Source organism: Poecilia reticulata, linkage group LG13 (assembly GCF_000633615.1).
Source record: "Poecilia reticulata strain Guanapo linkage group LG13, Guppy_female_1.0+MT, whole genome shotgun sequence".
Taxonomy (NCBI): Eukaryota; Metazoa; Chordata; class Actinopteri; order Cyprinodontiformes; family Poeciliidae; genus Poecilia; species Poecilia reticulata.
The window spans coordinates 24,070,951-24,090,341 of NC_024343.1; the positions used below are offsets into that span (position 1 = coordinate 24,070,951).

Genomic DNA, 19,391 nt, shown 5'->3' on the forward strand with positions numbered 1-19,391 from the left:
TGTAATGTTTTGTTTTTTTTAATCTTTCTCACTGCTTATTTCTGTTTTTATTTTAATTATGTAAAGCACTTTGAAATGCCTTGCTGCTGAAATGTGCTATACAAATAAAATTTGATTGATTAATTGATTTAAACCAAATGTGTAAAATGTATGTTAAGAAAACTTTGTGTTTTTGTAGGTTTTTCACCTCTTCATTGATTCACACTGACTGGTGAAAATAAAAAAGATTGAATGAAATCCTGAAGTCTTTTCAAGTCCTTTTCAAGTATGGGAAGCTATGAAATTATAGAAAACTTGACAAACGCTCTGGTTAGCAGTCTAACTGCAGGGACCAGAAGTAGATTTTAGTCAGGAACTCAAATTCTTCACAAATGCCTTGGATCATGACAAAAACTAGTACAGTCAGGGTTTATGTTAAACACACTTAAAAAATTGATCTCAAACTGCTGCAAATGACTTTACAGATTATTTCTGATACGAAACAATTGAACTTTTGCAGATTTTTTTTCTGTTTTCCTTATTTTCTTAAGCATTTCAGATGATTAAACAAATGTTAATATTAGACATAATCCACCATGAGATCCAAAAGACTGATTGCCCATTATAGCTGTTGCCCCCAAGGCTGGCACAAGTTTAAATTATATGGGGGGCAATTACTTTTTCAAAAATGGGGAAACTGATTTACTGATTATTGCTACACTTTTTTTCACTCTTGCCATATATTTTAAATGTTCACTTTCACGGACTGTTGGCTATATTCCATTTTAATGTATTTTTACAAATATATTGGCTGTCACAATTTTCACTGTAAATTTTGGAATATCCTTTACAAGGCTGGATGTCATACTTTGCTATTTACTACAGATGAAGAGCAATGAGATGATGTGTTAAAACGGCCTGCCATACTAAAAAAAGACGTTTTGGTGGTCCGTGTCCCTAGTACCCGGATGGGACCGGTTGCCATCTTTCTTCTATCGCTACACAGCGCTACCGGTGGGGCGGAACACTCCTCATCGATCAGTTGGTTTCTAGGAACCGCCGACAGACCTGGCACACCACCGTGACTTCTCGTTAGAGATCTGACACTTTGATTTGCCAACTTGCCAGCTTATCCCTTCATCTTTTTCAACAATGGGAGAGAGAGATGACCTAGTTTATCAGGCAAAACTTGCCGAACAGGCAGAAAGATATGACGGTAAGTGAGAGTCCAGGGGCCGCCCGGGAGTGGGACCCGTTCACGTCTCGGATTTTTTTTTTCCCCCAAGCAACACTAGCTCAAGTGATAGCTATGGGCAGCTAAAGAGGAGCTAACTCTGCTACTCCCACCGCTTTTTAGCCAGCTGTTTACTGACATGCCACATTTATTATCGTTAAACGAGAGTAACGTTAGTTTAAATCCCTACCAACCGTCACAAAGTTCGATGGTTTCAATAATATCGTAGGAATGCTGTTGACAACGGCTAACATTAGCGATGTGGCTACAACAAAATGGCGGATCAGTGAAGCGTGAGCTGTCAGGGGGGTTGCCTCCCCTGCCCCACGCTATCTCTGGATCTGAACGCTTCAGCTCCACCGGTTAGCTCCATATAAGCATCTCTGAGATATAAAACCACCGAGCTGCTGTTGAACGTCTCTTACAGTTTAATCTGAGCAAACATTCGCTCGATGCTAGCTACAATGCACGATTAGCCGCATGAAGCCTGTTGAGTGGGAGTGGGAGCGCAGCTGTTCATTTTGGTGGGGTGTTTCCTGTGGGCGAGCTGCGCGGATCGATCACAGGAGACGACTTCACCCCGGTGCAAACCTGCCACTGTCATAGCCGCTTACTGGCCGTTAAAGGGGGGCTGTTTTGGACGGGTTTCTTTGCCACCGGTCACTCGTTGCCCGGCAACGTTTAAGTGAATTCACCATGACTCATTCACAGGATCTGGACCGAGACCTCTTGTGGGGGGGGGAGTGATTTATGGTTTGGTGGCTAAACTGTAACCTCACTGGAATGTAATGAAAGTTACTTTTGCCTTTCCTAAAAGTTATCCTAAATTCACATGTTGCTGAATGGTGAAGCATTAAGTCATTTTACTGTAATTTTTTTATAGTAAAATAAATGGCTCACAGCAAAACGAGGCAGCCGTCGTTAAAATGATTAGTGTAAAAAAGGCGAAACAGATAAAATAGACATGTATAAAAGCACAAACTTGGTAAAAGATGCTGAATAACTACAAAGAGCAGAGCAACAACCTGGTGACTCAAATGTTATAAACGTATAAGATGGGCATCTTTGGGTTGTTTTTGGCTAGTCTGCCTGCTTCATCATGTTTTATACCATCTTCAGCATCAAATATGTTCAGTCTTGTTTACAAAGCAAAAAATAGTTTCCATGTGTATTCATTAGAAAATGGAGACCCTTACCTGCTCCAAACCCAACTTATGACAGGTTAAAAGCTCCAAAAGAATAAAAAGCAAGTTTTCCCTTCCTGTTGATCTACTAAAAGTCTTGCGCTGTCGTTCTTGCTCAACCTAAATTAGTCACAAACATGTCACATTATAGCAACTTTGATCCCTTTTAAATAATATTTTGCATCTCACTACTCTAATTTTATCTTGAATACCTTACTGATGTTAAAAGCCGAGTTGGATTTTTGATTTTTCCTCTGTATTTTTGTTCGCACAGTCTGTTGCTGTTCAACTTCAGTCAGTTGCTGTTTTTTTTTTTTTTTGATGCATGTTAAGGTCACACTCAGCCGATTGTCTACAATAGTCATGTTTTTTTCTGAACCGCTTTCAGCGTGATGATGAAGCCACTGCTTCATGAAGCATAGGTGACCAACAGCGGATATCCTGTCAGTCATCTACTTATGAATGATCCTTCGAAGACCCAAAACCTATAAGCTGTCGGTGAAAGTTTTAGCTCTGTAAAGTGTTTTTTTTTTTTTTTTTCCCCCCCTTCTAACAGAGATGGTGGAATCTATGAAGAAGGTGGCAGGAATGGATGTGGAGCTCACAGTGGAGGAGAGGAACCTACTATCAGTGGCCTACAAGAACGTGATCGGGGCTCGGAGAGCATCCTGGAGGATAATCAGCAGTATCGAACAGAGGGAAGAGAACAAGGGCGGCGAAGAGAAGCTGAAGATGATCCGGGAATACAGGCAAACGGTAAACACGGCGGGAGGAAGCTGCCGGTTCGTTTCCTCACGTCAGAGCAGCTGTTATTTGCCCCGGTGATTGTGAGATCACAATCTCCTGTGAATGATGCACGCTGCCGAACAGCTACTGGACCTTACAGCGTCTGAGTCATCGCTGCCGGGTCCTCCCTGCACTCTCTCATGCTTTTATGAAGTGGAATAAGAGCAGCTATTATGCTGGGAGAGGCAGCCGGACTGCAGACAGTGATCTAATGGCATGCCGAGATGAGTACACCTACATTTCCAGAGTCACCGTTTTATTCCATTTGAGTAAACATTTCATGGAATAATACTGCACCTTATGGATCCCAGTTTCATTTGTATAAATGTTTAGGAAAGCTTCAAGCAGGACTTTTTGTAAAATGTTATTGATTTAATCAGATTAATTGGGATGAATCGATTGTTAATTTAGTAATCGGTTAATTAATTGGAGTATACAGACTCAAAAGAAGGCCACTTGCTGAAAAAAAATAAAATAGAGCAGTAAACTGATTAAGCCGAAGCTGTTCAAATATATGTACATTTTATATTTATGTAATATAAACATCTTTGCCAATATGTCTTACTCAAAACTTCTCAAGTGGCATTTTTTTAATATTCACCTGGTTCAAATTCACTGAAGGAATGCCATGTTGCATTTCAGGAACAATATATTCATTTTCCTATTTAAAGAAAGGAATCTAATTTTTTTTTTCCATCTTTTAATGCATTTCTAGTATTTTATAGAAAGACTTAAATAGTTTAACAATGTGCCAATTTTTTTCTAGCCCTTTAATCATGAGAATAATCAACAGATTAATTGGTTACTAAAATAATTGTTGGTTTCAGTCCATTGTTGATATGAAATTTATCAGTCATCATAATTGTCTAGTTAAAGCCATAGAATTGCAGTGAGCACCGTCATTCACTGTTTTGCTCCTTGCTCTAGATCCCGGATGTCCAAATTGTGGCCTGGGGCCATTTACCTTCCTCTGGATGATTTTGTTTGGCCCTTCTGCCAACACTTTGAGAATGGAGAGAATTTTTGATTAATTTGACATTTTTACAGACACATAAAATTTTAAACATTTATTTAGGTACAAGGCAAATAATTTTTCTTTTAATAAAGTTATCATTGATTACAATTTGCTTATACCAGCAAGTGTTGCCCAACCTTTTTTGCCAAATGTAAAAAGAAAATAAATGTGTAGTAAACCCCCAAATTTTTTTAAATTGTCATTTGGTACAGCAGCTGTTCAATACTCTTTATATTTTATTTTTTACCAACGATGATTTACAGATGTATTTTCTACAAAAATTTGACTTCTTTACTTTATTACCTTATTAAAATAGTGTCTATTTGGTATATTATAAAAAGTGTTTTAATAAATAAATATTTTCAGTTATAATTAAGGAAAAGTCACTTTCCTTAACCGTCAGGCCTCAAGTAAACTCAACCTTACATTTTGGCCCAAATGGCAAAAAGTTTGAACTTCACTGACCTACATAATGTTATTTTATACTTTGGCGTCTTTCTGCCTCCTTGCATTTGTTTTGGGGATGCACCGATTTATCGGCCATCTGATTTATCGGTGCCGATTTCCCTAATCTTGGGGAAATCGGTGATCGGCCCATTTTTACATGTGAAGCTGATCTTAACGACCGATTTTTATCAACTTCAACAGACATTTAAATTAACTGTTATCTTCTTCTGCTCTGCTGTGAGAGAACTTTGACCAGCAGATCAGCCCACCAGATCAGGTCTATATGTTTGCAGTTAACAATAGTCATCTCACTGTTGGCAACTCATCAACTTTCTTGCTACATTTAGCAACATTTTAGATAAAAAATTGGTACCGGCCAAAATCGGAATCGGCAGGTCAGGAGTTTTAATAGATTGGTAATCGGTGATCAGCCAGAAAGCTGCAATCGTTGCACCCCTAATTTGTTTACATCTCTCCCCCTTTGAAAAAGCTCAAGCAGTAGGAATGCTGTTGAAACGGTTTCTGTGAGTGAGTGTTTCTTGTGTGTTTGCTGGCAGGTGGAGAAGGAGCTGAAGTCGATCTGTGGTGACATCCTGGACGCGCTGGACAGACACCTACTCCCCTCTGCAGCAATGGGAGAGTCTAAGGTCTTCTACAACAAAATGTACGCGCTTCCTGCTCTGAATGTTGGGTAACATATTAATGAATTATTACTCTGTGGTTCTCACTGAGAGGACAGGAGGCACCGTTTTCATTGTAGCAAAGGGTTGCTTGCTTCATAGGCAAAAACACTTATTTATTTTAGGGCAACTTTAAAGATGGGTATCATGTCGGGCTGAAACCATTAATGGATTATTGAATTAATCAGTTACTGGAGTATAAAAAAGGCATTGAGAGTAGACATTCTAAAACTGTACAAAAATATATAAATGTTTCTTTTAAGATAAAAAAAAAATACTGTATTGATGAGTGAACAGAAAGGTCTGAGCTTTTCACATGACGTTAGAAGTATTTGTTTAGCTGCGGATGCATACATGACTTCAAATGATCAAGCACTAAAGGAATGCTGTTGCATTTTAGGCAATAAAATGTTTGTTTTTTATGTAAAAGGAAATTTGTTCATATGCATCTTTTAATATATTTCTAATGTCAAAAAAAGGCTTTGGTGGTTGGATAAAAAATTTGCAGAATGTGGCAATTTTTTTTATCCGATTCATATCCAGAATAGTCTATTGAAATAATTGTTAGTTGCAGCCTTAGTTTCGTTACATAAAACTTTGAGTTTTGAAGTAAAAATATAATTGCTTGAATGCAGAGAATTACAACAGTCACCCACAGGCTGATACTTCAGCTTTGTTTTCATGATCTACCAGCAGTTTGTGATTAGAAACCATGACATGCTGCCAGGTTTTCAGCTCAGTCTGCCATGAAAACCGTCAGGCCTCAGAAAAACCTTGTTCTGATCCGGCCCACAGCACCGTTGCATACCAAAATGTCTGTTCAGGTGAGACTTGTGTTGTCCCCCATCATGGCTACACACACGTCGCCATTCGAGCTCCTTTCCCGGGTTAGAAAAACTCAAAGCTCGCACTCGCTGTTAGACTTTGGCTGCACTTATTCAGGCGTGATGTGGAAAGCTGCTGAATCAGTGCTGCAGGACAGTTCTTTCCAAAGCATCAAATACCCTGAAAGATCACGGTTCCTTGGTTCAACTGCTCTCATGTGAACTGTGACAGTGGCAGAGAAGAGATGCTTTCTTGAAACCATTTTAGATTCTTATCACTACAGCACACTTGGTTTGTTGTTGTAAGTGTTTTGACCCGTGCTCCAGTAACAGAGGAAACTTTTTAGCGTATTCATTAAGCATACATCTCTTAACTCTGGTTTTATTGCACCATTAAGATTTGAAAGCAGCTGAACAAGCCAAAAGGCCTTCCGATGCAAGTTGCTGCCTAATGTCAAACCTTCTGTTAAATCTGAACAGGCAGAAAGAAAACTGAGTAATGATGTGTGTTGGATTTCATTGGAACGTCTCAGACAGTAGAACCCATAAAGCTTTTTATTCATTTGTCATATTAGACTGTAGAAAGCCATACAACAATTTAAGGCTAACGGCTGTGGATCATTTGAACAGCAGGTGCAGATTTAATCTAAAACATCTGAAACAGGAATCACAACTTTAGCCTTGATTTCAACTGTTCAGTGCATCTCCTGGGGGGTCAGAGGATGTGAGTTGTATAAATGGAAATAAAGGAATATTTAACTTGTATAAAATTGATCAAATTTAGTTTAATGTGGACAACGTGCAAAAAACATTAATAAAAGATGCTTTACACCAGATTTAGCTTGAGCTAGTTTCCATCTGTAGTGCCTGAGCTGAGCAGGAGAGTTAATAATGCAGACAAAAATTATAAAACATGCATTGAAAGTCCACACATTTCCTGTATATAACTGTACAAAGTCATAAAATTACAACAATAAAACTGTATTAAATGCCAAATTTCTGTTCTGTAATCACTAAATTCAAGATTGCAGTTTTTGGTTTTCAATGCTGACGCCTCAGGTTTTCTAATAACACTTTACAAGATTTTCAGATGAACTGTAAACCACTGTCAGATCTCTTCATTGTTGCTTTTATGCCTTTCACTGCAGCCTCTGTCAGTTGTTTCCAACTTTATCCTGGTGATCTGCTCAGTCGCTTTAAATATTGTATCTTCAGTCTATTGCCCTGCTGTGTTTAAAATGTCACATTAAACCATGAAACTACCTGCTCCATGTTTCACAAACGGAGCATTTTTTTATTTCTCCATATGTTTAACTTCTGGATATTGTAGTTCATCTGTAGGTCAGTAATTTGTAACACCTTCAACTGTTGTAATATTGTCGTATTCCCCCCCCCCCCCATCTGTAGGAAGGGGGACTACCACAGGTATCTGGCAGAGTTTGCCACTGGCAACAACAGAAAGGAGGCAGCAGAGAACAGCCTGGTGGCGTACAAAACTGCTACGGACCTTGCCATGCTGGAGCTGCCGCCCACGCACCCAATCCGCCTCGGCCTCGCTCTCAACTTCTCCGTCTTCTACTACGAGATCCTCAACTCGCCTGACCGCGCCTGCAGGTGTCTCTTCTAAACAAGCTCACTGTGAATTTGTCTATGAAGGAAGTCGGCCGACATGTCACCTCTGCTTAAAGCTGCAGCTTTAAGCAGAGGTTCGATGTGAGAGTCACTACCAGGTGGAGCAGAAGCGGCGCTCCGTCTGTGAAATATTACTACCTGTAGCGCGTAGCAGCGGTTCAACAGCGAGAGCAGAACCAGTGTCTTACATCGCAGCTCGAAAACGTAAATAATTTTGCGGGTTATTTGTTTAGCTTTCTGACCGTCATGCTAATCCGGGTGAGTGTTTGTAGCTGTGCGCTGCTTTACCTGCTATCTGATCGACTTTTTTACTGCAGTGAACCTCGATGTAGCCAAACTCCGTCAAGTATGGCATTGTTTTTATGCCATATTAGATTTGTTGATGCATTTTGACGTGCTTCAATTTTCCGCCGCAACACGCAAACTTCTCCATTCACTCAGTGCGTTATAGTTACACATCGCTTAGGATTTGTTGCTGCGCGTTTGCGCAGTGTGAAGGAAAGAGGAGACCAGCTGCACAGGCAGGCTGCGAAATGAGATGTAGGTGATCGGTTTGTGTGATCGGCAACAAGGGACCGTGATCGGCGATTACCGATCATACACTTTTCCACGGAAATTGGCCGATTATGATCGGTGGCCGATCGATCGGCACACCTCCTAATAAATATGTATGTTTAAAAAAATGCATTCTCAATTTAAATAATGAGATAGAAATAAATATTTCCACACCACACTGACGCATGAACATGTCTGATACGATGCTTTGAGAATGAGAAATGCGACTTGGACGTGAATACAAAGGGTTTTAATCAGGAGTGTGTTTGCTCAGGTTGGCGAAGGCTGCGTTCGATGACGCCATCGCAGAACTGGACACTCTGAGTGAAGAAAGCTACAAGGACTCCACACTTATCATGCAGTTGTTACGCGACAACCTGACACTATGGACTTCAGATATGCAGGGAGAGGGTGAGTAAACCTCGCGCGGCCATTTTTTTTAGCTTAACAGTCATGCTTTTATGATTCTGCGACAAGCCGTTCTGTCTACTGTCTTGTTGCTGCGCAGCTGCTGGCGTAGGTCAGTTCCTGCACTCATCTCCTGTTTTCTTGCTTTGTCGATTCAATATGTTGTGACTTTATACTCCCACAATTAAAACATGAAAATTTCTCAAAACTGTTGAACACAACAACCAAAAGAGATGAGGAAGTGCAGATGTTGGTGAGCTTTCCTGTGTAACCACTCTGGGGAAATTTGAGTACCTGTTACTCTGGTTAATTGTTATACTTACTGAGAAGGAGTCAGTTCCTCTAATGACAAACTGTAGCGATCCACTGCAGCTGTTGGAGATAATGATAGCTTTGCAGGTGGATGTGATGAGTACCTTCACAGCCTCCAATTCCCTAGCTCTTTTTTTCTTTCTTTTTTTTTTTTTACACATCTGATGCTTCGAGCTTAAAATTTTGTCTTGGGCCAGGACTTTTGACGGTGTCAAAGAAATGTATAAATCAAAGCAATGGGTAGATGTATTTTCCTTCTTTTTGTTTGCACATAGTCAATCAGAGTGCAGACAGAACAGAACAAAGAGACACTGCAAGACAATTTATTTTTAAAATAACTCTCAATTTATTACTTTCATATACATTTAGATAAATGTTTAAATTCAGTAACACTTGACCAAACCCATACAGAATTGTGACTTTCTTACAATCAAAGGTTCTTCGGAGTCATTATAGATGTGAGCAGAAAGAATCTCCTGTAGCAGTCTGTTCTGCAAACCTACATTTTTACTAAAAATGTTTGTCAAATTAGAAAAACGTTTGGTAATGGGTTCGTTGCCTTCTGGTTATCCTGGATCGGGTCGCAGAGGCAGCAACCTAAGCAGTAGTGATGGAAATGCCCACCTCATTTCTATATTACTGAGGGAAAATGGTCAAAGGAGCAGTACAAGTACAAATAAATGTGGAAGTAAATCATTAAACCATTTATTTATGTACAAATATATTTGGTTTTCCAATTTAATTTCCTCATTTTTTAAATTTCTTACTGCCAAATCTAAGGAAACAGATGTATCAGTCCTATGTACCATAATCACCTCTTATAAAACCTTTAATGCTGCATTAAACACCAGGTATAATTGACACATGGAGAGCCTGATGGACATAAATAATTGGCCAACCTTTTTTTGTGGTTCTTTGTAATGTTCATGTTGCCTACAGTGATTTTACGATAATGAACTTTAAAAAAATTTTTGCAGCCCTAATAATTAGCAAACTCGTTTCCCTCCTACGGAAGAATCTGATGACGGTGATGGAGAAAAACACAACTCCTAAAATAAATATATCAGGCAATTATATTTTTAAACCTTCATTACATTATCAAATATTAAATTTAACTGAGTTTTTTATCTTTTAATTCATGTACTGGAAATATTGAAGATTAGTGCCAATTTCTTAGAATTATCAGTGAAGTAACAGCTGTGTTGTGCTTCGATATGCTTTCATGCTGGGAATGTTTGATATAAATGATATAAAAACAAGCTTTTGATAATATTCATGTTTCTGTTTTTATTGCATTAGCACACACCCTGTTGTGCCGTTTAAATTAAATCAAAACTTTTATGCTTTCTGAGTAAATATGAAGTATTAAAAGTGACTGTTGCTGTGAAACAGTGAAATTGTTACTCCGGCAACGCACGGTCTTGCGGAAAAGCGACTGTCCCCATACAGAGTGTTTTAACTCGACAGCTGTCATAGGTTCAAATCCTGATCTCTGCTTCTGTTTTCTGACGCGATATATTGCGGGGGGAAATTACTTTAATTCTAACTACAGTTTATTTCAGCCAGAGGCTGCTTCAGATCTGCTGCAACACTGACAGCTGCAGGAGATCTATTCTTCGCACAAATACAACCATCTGTAATGACTCACTGAAGGTCCTTCTAAAAAAATTTGCATATTGTGATAAAGTTCATTATTTTCCATAATGTAATGATAAAAATTAAACTGTCATATATTTTAGATTCATTGCACATCAACTGAAATATTTCAGGCCTTTTATTGTTTTAATACTGATGATTTTGGCATACAGCTCATGAAAACCCAAAATTCCTATCTCAAAAAATGAGCATATCATGAAAAGGTTCTCTGAACGAGCAACTAACTTGATCATCTGAATCAGGTTAACAGCCAAATCCAATATGGCTGCCAGACTCATTAAACTCATAATCAGCTGTCAGAAGTGCCGCTCTGACTCTGATGTGACGCCAGGCGAACGGAGTGCAGCGGGTTTCTCACCGACGGCTCATCATGTCTCTTGTCTCTCTCTCATTCCCTCTGCTGTAGAGCCCTAAAGGAATCAAAGCTGTTCATTTCTCATGTTAACTGTACTTTGTAAGTGTTGCTCCCCCTCACCCTGCTCTGCGTGTTTCTGTACTCGCACAACTGCCTTCTGTGACGTCTCTGCACTGACTCACTTAGTTTAATACCTGTGACCACTCACCTGCCTGTCAGTCACTCCGGCTCATTTAAAAATGCTGTTTTAGTCTATTTTCCACTACATTCAGAGAAATACAGTAGTGTAGTTGCAATCTAGTCGTTCATTGATTTATACATTTATATTGAAAGGTTTATTGTTTTGCTATTATCATGTGATGCTGCTTCTACTGTATGTTTCTACATGTACTGTGAGGCTTACGCAACATGGCAAAAAAGTTTCTAATGGCTTAATTCTCCTGTTTAACATATTCTGCTACTCTAAGCAATGAGCATTGCCAAGTATTTTATTGGGCCACAGAATATGACTGCATGCACTTAGACGATTAACTAATCCAAACATGGTGGTCCAAGCAGCTGTTGCAATATTGATGTGGTTCCTACTTATATTACAATAATAATAATGTCTTGGATCTATTGTGCAGCAACAGTATGAAATTCTTTAATGCCATTTACATGAAATCCTGCTGACTGAAACTAGATTGAGGTTTGTGAGATTTCACAATGAAACAAAATGCTTCAACTTTAACAAAACTACTTTTCATACTTACTCCTTTTTAATAGGTTTATTTTCCACTTAATCACAGACTTCCCTGTTATAGTGGACCTGAATGATATCACCACATCAGACACTGTCTGGTTGTTTGCAGAAAGTGTTTAACTGTAAAATTGTATATTTTTTTTTTTGTTCGTTGAACTGAATTTCTTAGAATTTAGAATCAGTTGCAGAAGTTTTTTTTAGTCATTAAATATTTTTGTCTTATCTGCCACTTTTAGTTTTGTGTCCTTTTTTGACAGCATCCTTAAAACAAAATGATGCATCTTTTTTTAGTTCTTGAAAATAGTCTGAGATTAAGGTTAAACTGCCCAGCATCATTAGTTAGAATACTTCTACTATTGAAATTTAAAACGATAATAAAGTATCATGCATTTGGTTGAACATGCAGACTTCCTAAAGTCTGCATGTTCAAGTCGTCGAAGCTAAACAACCTGACAAGTAACGTGATGTGATTAGATGAGACAAGCCATCGTCTAATTCCCTTTGTAGTTTCACATCAGCCATCAGAAATGTCTGAATCTCGTCTTTGGATCACGGTGTTGATGTCAGTGTTGCCATTTTCTTTTAAGCTCAGGGTACGCTCACTCTCTGTTGCCAGGTTTGATTCTTGTGTCTACGTTGCTCCGGACATCGTCTCATAGCCAATCAATGACAGTCGGTCTTCCAATGTTGCATTTTTTGTTTGACTCGGTCAAGTAAATACTGAAAACCAAGTGCAGCAGTGTAAGTACTAGCAAAGGGGCTAAAATGATACGCTGCACTCTTCAGTTCTTACTGATGAGTGTTTTCCACTCGTCAGTAATATTCCAGGTGCTGCAGTGTCCGTTTATCTGGACAGCAATGGATTTCTTGCCAACATATAAAATTAAAGACTTAATGCACAGCAGTTTTCTGACATGCTAGGCTAACATTAGCATGTTAACGCTGTTTTGATATGACTTGTTGATACTTTGACATTTCACTGCAGTTCCAATCTGAGCATGCAGATGAAACTTGTTTTCCTGCTTTGTTGGCACTTTGCTTTGATGTAAAATGTAAAGACTTGTGCTTTCGTCGCTTTCTGTAAAGCTTTCTCCTCCACTAAAATCTGTCTGGACAGAGCACACAGGTCAGGTGATGCAGATAAACAGGAAGGGTAAAAAGCATTTTCCCTATAGAGGTCTTTAGGGAAAATCAAGATTTGTTTGCTCACTAAAATAATTCTCTGGGCCCAGAACACAGTTTGTAACACAAAGGTAGGATGTGATTTTTTTAAAAGTTATTTTTCAGCCAAGTAGCTGTCTTTGGGTGTGGCTGAAATAAAACCACCATCTAATGCTGAGCATTCAAAAAATTCATTGGACACTTAGGATTGGATTAGGACATCTTCAATAGGATTTTTAACGTTTTCTGTCCAGAAACGGTAAATCCACTTGACCGAGGTAGTTTAGAAATTTACAATCGGTAAATTTGTTGCAGTTATACCTCCCAAACACAAGGTGGCTCAGTCGTTTCCACAGCTTAATGAATGTCATTGTCTGGATCGGTTTTCCTGTAGTTTTCTCCCTGATATTCCTTTTTTAATTCTCTGAGCGTCAAAATTAAACCACACACTATCATTTCACCTTCTTGTCCAGGTTGAGATGCCTGCACACAACTTGTAAAACCTGCCTGCATCTTTTTACTTGTGGACGTTTTGTCTCGGAGCAACTCTAACGATGCGTTTTCTGTCCCCCAGGTGAAGAACAGAACAAAGAGACACTGCAAGACGTTGAGGATGAGGCCCAGTGAGACTATGCCACCAACAGCCAACAACTTGATTCCCCTCTGCCCTTCACCTCCTCACACTCCTCACTCCCTCTGCCTTTGTCTTCCTCATCCTCCTCCTCCCTGCCACCTTCCTTTTCCGCTGCCTCCCCCTCCTTTTTCCTTTTCCTCACCTCTGGAGCTCCCTGACCCAGCAGGGCCACTGAGTTAATGAGTTTATTTTTCTCTTATTTTTGTATTAGCCCTGACACCATTTGATTAAATACCACTTAATTAAAGGAAGTCCAACGCTAGAAAGAGAAAGAAAGATGTCCCTGTTTGCTGTTTTTTGTCCTGGTACAAGCAGTTCTGCAAAACGTTCTTTGTTTTCATTATTGTAATTTTTTTTTTGTTTTGTTTTTGCTTTTTCCTCCATATTTTTATCAGTTGCTGGATGTATTGAGATTTTTTTTCTTAATGTAATTACAGAAATTAACTTTTATTACTAATAATGTTGAATACTAGTTATGGGAGCTATTTTATCTCTGTTTTTAGTGACATGTCGAACAGATTATCTGACCTTTTTATGGGGGCGTTGGAGCAAGTGCAGACGCCCTTTTTGTTGGGTTAGGATGGTCTTTTTTTTTTTTCCTAGGAATTTGGCAGAATGTGTGATATCCACGTGGGGCAAAGAAGTGCTTAATGTTTTACACTACAGTTAGTCTTGTGTTTTGTAGCTGTTCCTGGACTGTGTTTAGTGCTGAAATACTGTAAGTGTCCACACATGCTAAAATCTCTAAACACTAACTTATTTCTAGCTGGTTTGGTTCTTTACAAACATTGGGAGATTTCTCACCTGTGTGAAAGTGTCTGTGTGACCCGGCTCCCTGCCCAGAGCGCTGAAATCAGGGGCAGCACAGACACCAGGCAACACATTAGCTTCTGCTGCTTCTCCCCTGCTTTTATTGAAGCTCCTCTAGAATCAGATTTTCTTTTCTTGCTCTTTTTCATTTATTACTCTCCTGTTTTCTTTTTTTTTTTTTTTGCTTCATTATATGTAACTTGGAGCTGATTTGTACTACTGGATATCTGACTGGAGCCACAGACAGGGAATCTGTAACGTTCTTATTGAAACACAGCATGGCATTAACATTAAACAAATTAAAACAGTTGGTTTTGTTTCTTTTGTACATAATTGTACAGGTAAGTGTTTGTGCTGCCTGTTCAGATTTTTAGTTGATTTTTTTTATTAGACTTGTTGGTAAAGCTGAACATTTTACTATAACATCTAAAAACTATAAATGTGCAAAGTTAATTTCTCACTTCAGAAAGTGAAACTCATGTAGATTCATGTTGAATAGTACAGAATATAAATATTTATTCTCCCACGCTGGAAATTTATGTCCACACAGTTTTTCTAATGGCAGTGATGGAGGTTTTCTCAACACCTGTCCTTCTATGCTGCATTCAGGTGCAATTCGTAACCAAATCTTCGGCCAATTCTGTATGTGGAACATTTTTGAAATTATAGAACATCTTGATAAATTTTAATTCTTGCCAAATATTTTGGCTTGCTTTGTTCACTGAGAAAAGTAAAAGTTTAGATTTTAACAGACTAAAAACATAAACTGACTTTAAAACTGGGATGCCTCCTGAATCATTTTTGTCTGACCAACGAAAGGATAGCTGTGTATATATTGAGACCAACAGATGCAAACGAAGAAGCGGAGGCATTCTTACTTTTATCCCATTCTGAGTTAACTTGAAATTAAAACATCTTTTCTCATTGTTCTAGTTTGTCAATATTCAGATGAAAACCTACTGGATTGGATTAATTAAGCACAAAACAGTTTTTGAAGATTCCTTTTATGTGGCTCACTAGAATCTAGAGGGCCACATAAAAAGGTGTGGTGGGCTGGATTTGGCCCCCGAGCCTCGAGTTTGACACATTTTCCATACAGGATGTCTAGCAGTAAACAAACGGGAAGAAAAATGCTTTTTGGAAACGATTCGTAATGGTTAAATACATGAGTGCAAATGGACAAATGTTGGATTTGTGTTCCCACTCAGAGCAGATGTCTCCCCCCGCCCCGGACCCCCCAGAATCTGATTTAGATTCTCATTCATAATTTCTATTTCCAGGTTCTGAGACAGAGCTAAGTCAAATGCTTGTGTGTGTGCATTGACGTCGTGAGCGCGGCGGTTAGTGCAGCAGTGTGATGAACAGAAGCAGCTGAAGGCACCATTTAAAGACTCTGATCACTCTCTAGCCCCACCTCAACACTTCAGCTCAGGTTTCTGTCTTGGTTTTCAGAAAAAATCTTTGCTTTTGTCTGTTTATACCCAGAAAGTATCGCATTCTTCATGCGTGGTTCATACTCTGTCCCTCTGTAGGGGCCTTAACCTTTTACCTCCTCAGTTTCAGTTTTAACCTCTGTGATACAGTTACATCACCCTAACGGGCAGAGCCGCCCTGTGCTAAAAATAGACTCTGGACTGAAAGTAGAGGAGCCTGTCAGACAGCAACTGTCGGAGCATCCAGCATTGCAAAGGTTGCATTTGCTGCTGAAGAGATGGCTTTATGTTATTAGTTCTCAGCAGTTCTTTGCATTATTAAGTATTTACTGTTAGAGGTGCAACATGACGTAGCGGTACAGCCAGGCTATTTTTTCTTGAAGTAGAAGTCTGGAGTCTAACTCCAGATCTGCATGTCTCCCCCTTCGCCCTATGATTACTGCGAATAACAAAAAGTGCTATTTCAACTGTAGTTTGTGTAAAACTTTAAAAATCCAGTTGTTGGTGTGATCTCAAGCTACTCTTAAATATTATTCCTACACTGTAGCTAAAAATTATTTAAAGACTGAATAATTGCCCAGATGTCTGAGCCGGCGCCAACACTGCAGGGACTTCCTGGATCCATCCAGCTGTAACCTTTGACTTTTACCTTTCTAATGGGGCTGTTAACTACATTTGAGCCATTTTTTTTTCATTTAGCATATTGATATGCTAAATGTTTTGTATAAATCTCACATCCATTATAAAAAGCAACTTTGACCGCAACTTTTTAAAAAGGTGCAGCAAAAATGAGTAATTTTGGCAATCGGAAAAAAAAAGTCACTGAACAGAGATGACTTGATTGCAGACGTGGTAAAGCGTCAAATGGAGGCGGAAGTTGATTTATCGAAATTAATTTCTACAAACAGCAGTTGAGAAAAACTAATGTAGCTTGCTAGCTCTACGTTAGCCAGCTGCCGTTGGCAAGCTGCCGTTAGCAAGCTGCCGTTAGCAAGTAATTAACTTTTCAGTGTAAAGATAATGGCAATTCAAACAACTGTCCAATTCCGGGCTTTTATGATGTATTAATGTTGAATATTGCTTTTTTTTGAGGCAGTTAGAAAGTTCTGAGGGCCCAAACATTTTTTTAAACACTGACTACTCAGAAGTACACCGATCAACCCCCGTTTTGGGGAGGAAGTATGCAAAGCAGTGGCGTGCGGTCAGGGGAGGCAGGGGAAACTCTGCCTCACCTGTCATCATGGAAAAATAATGATAAAATAATTTATATTGCTATTTTCACCCTGTGGTTTGTATTACAAAGTACCTCCTTTTCATTTAACTTAACCAATTCTGATTATTTTTTTCTTCAAAATTGCTGAATTTTCGCATTTTCCCATTCAGTACTCAGAGGCGAAGCCGGTGAGGCAGCAGAGCTGAGCCTCACCTGGGATTGCACAACCTCTTGCTGACTGCACAGTACCCGGAGTAAACCCACACATGCACAGGGAGAACATGCAAACTCCATGCAGAAAGACTGGGGCCGGGAATTGAACCCAGAACCTTCGTGCTGCAAGGCAACAGCTCTACCAACTGCGCCACTGTGCAGCCCTGATTATAACATTAATATTCTTATTTTGAGTGTTAATGAAAATTGTTATAACTATAATTTGTATGTTTTGAAAAAAATATATATACTTAGCCAAAACTTAATACATCAACATGTGAAAACAGTTATTTGGAAACAGTTAAAATATTTTGTTCCCCCATCCTAACTTTGGCACAAAAAAAGAGCTAATGTTTTCAAACTTGCAGGATTTATTGTTGATAATGAGAGGAATTAACACAGTAAAAAACTTGCAGGTAAATTCATTTGTTTCCGTTTTATAGAGGGGAACAGATTATATCAGGTGGTTAAAATAATTTGGGCAGTTCTCTTGTCTCATCGCTGGGGGCGCTCATGATCCCAGACATTGTGACTCCACAACTGCAGAGTTATGAGACAGTAACAGCGAGCTAGCAGCTAGCCGTCAAGTGCTGCGAAATAGTTATAGTTTTCTTCTCTTATCACAGCAATCACTTATGAATAATCCCAAAATAAACATTAAGCCTAAAACCATACTACTGCAACAGACTGAATGTTCTGCTCTTTGTATGGGAAATATCTGAGTGTTCACTTTTGTGGCCTTGTTGTCAGTTGCTTTGGCCAGTGTTTTTCAACCATTTTTGAGTCAAGGTACACTGTTTTAATTGAAAAAATTTCGAGGCACACCACCAACTAAAATAAAGATACTCTGTAGGGTATATAGTCTAATATATAGTCATTCTTATCAAAGTCTCTTGAATAGGAATCAAATAAACACAAAAATGTATTTTTATCACATTTTACATTTATTTCGAATTGCACTTAACATATCCACTTCAAAAATACACCTGAACAGCCACAACAATGTGGTGTTAAATTTAAAGAAGTTGTAGAAAACGTCAGTGTTTTACAAACTAATCCACAAGCATTCTTATAGCCAGAATACAGAAAATAATTCTTATTTTGAAAGAAGCAATATTTGGGAAACATTTCACTTCATATTCACTGTTACAATATGAAGAGTTGCATGCACAAAATGTCAATATCTGTATATTTTATCCACCTGGTGTGAAACCTGTGCATGTTTGGATGAAAACAGATCTGATTTCCTGGCAGAAATTAAAGAAAAAGCTCTTCCTCAACATCTCAGTCTCTCACTGTTTTTAGTTTTTATAGTAGCCARGCTTCAGAAGCTCACTTCACACAGATATGTTGTGGGAAATGGACTCATGTTCTTTCCAACTACTGCTGAGCTTCACTGTCTTGTTTTCCATCACTGTCATCACAGTATTGCTAGATTCAGTGCTCTCACCGCTACCTGTAACATTCATACATCACTAATTCTCTTGTTTTAATGTAAAATGCTCTGTACCTACTGCCATCTAGTGGTAAGAACATTACATGATTACGCCGCTGCTGCTACTACTACAGCAGATACTCGAAGATGGCATTATTTGCAGACAATTCATTTTCAAAAAATCTTTTAAAACCAATTACCGTATTTTTCGGACTATAGAGCGCACCATACTAGCACCTTTAATAAAAAAAATAAAATAAAAACTGGAAGTTGCTCTCGGTTTTCCATTAGGACCCAGCAGAATGCCTCGTCCTAATAAATCTGCTGGACGCAGCACTCCGTCTCCAAAGTCAAACCATGGTTTCGTTCACACCGAGCTTATACGTGTAGCGGCTCTGTTTCCCTCCTGTAGTGCCAGATCGACAACCCTCAACTTAAAAGCTGCATGATATGAGTTTGAAAACATTTCTCCGTTGTGCCTGCTGCTAGCATGTGCTTGTTCTAAATGAAAATTAACACGTTCTTCTTTGATTTACAATTTTGACTTCTAATGATTCACTTCCTGCTAGAGAGCCCCCTGGTGGTTGAAGAAAAATACACAGAAAAGCCACAGCGGGCTACAATCCGCATGGTTCAAAGTTAAGGAAAAAAGTAGCAGCTTTTAGTCCGGAAAATACGGTACC

The 19,391-nt window shown here is 38.9% G+C and overlaps 2 protein-coding genes and 1 long non-coding RNA gene across 4 annotated transcripts in view; 1 reads left to right on the forward strand and 2 right to left on the reverse strand.

Annotated features, from left to right (window-relative positions):
- Positions 1–19,391, reverse strand: part of LOC108166809 (zinc finger protein OZF-like) — a gene marked incomplete at its 3' end in the record, with an annotated part of 267,441 nt that overhangs the window by 227,651 nt on the left and 20,399 nt on the right. The gene's annotated exons all lie outside the window — the stretch shown is intronic.
- ywhae1 (tyrosine 3-monooxygenase/tryptophan 5-monooxygenase activation protein, epsilon polypeptide 1) lies at positions 958–14,724 on the forward strand. 2 transcript variants are annotated; one of them, XM_008426140.2, is made up of 6 exons: positions 958–1,195; positions 2,954–3,153; positions 5,203–5,309; positions 7,557–7,763; positions 8,611–8,751; positions 9,349–9,409. In XM_008426140.2, exons 1-6 carry the CDS (start codon positions 1,132–1,134, stop codon positions 9,392–9,394), a joined length of 765 nt encoding a protein of 254 aa, XP_008424362.1. In that variant the 5' UTR covers positions 958–1,131; the 3' UTR covers positions 9,395–9,409. The 2 variants fall into 2 exon arrangements, with proteins under 2 accessions (XP_008424362.1, XP_008424361.1); XM_008426139.2 differs by lacking the exon at positions 9,349–9,409 and adding an exon at positions 13,545–14,724 and having other exon boundaries at positions 960–1,195; positions 8,611–8,747.
- The window catches only part of LOC103474876 (uncharacterized), a 19,152-nt gene continuing 10,635 nt past the window's right edge, over positions 10,875–19,391 (reverse strand). Inside the window, exon 4 of the long non-coding RNA XR_535244.1 lies at positions 10,875–11,122. This is a non-coding gene — a long non-coding RNA (uncharacterized LOC103474876). The remainder of the gene's footprint in view (positions 11,123–19,391) is intronic.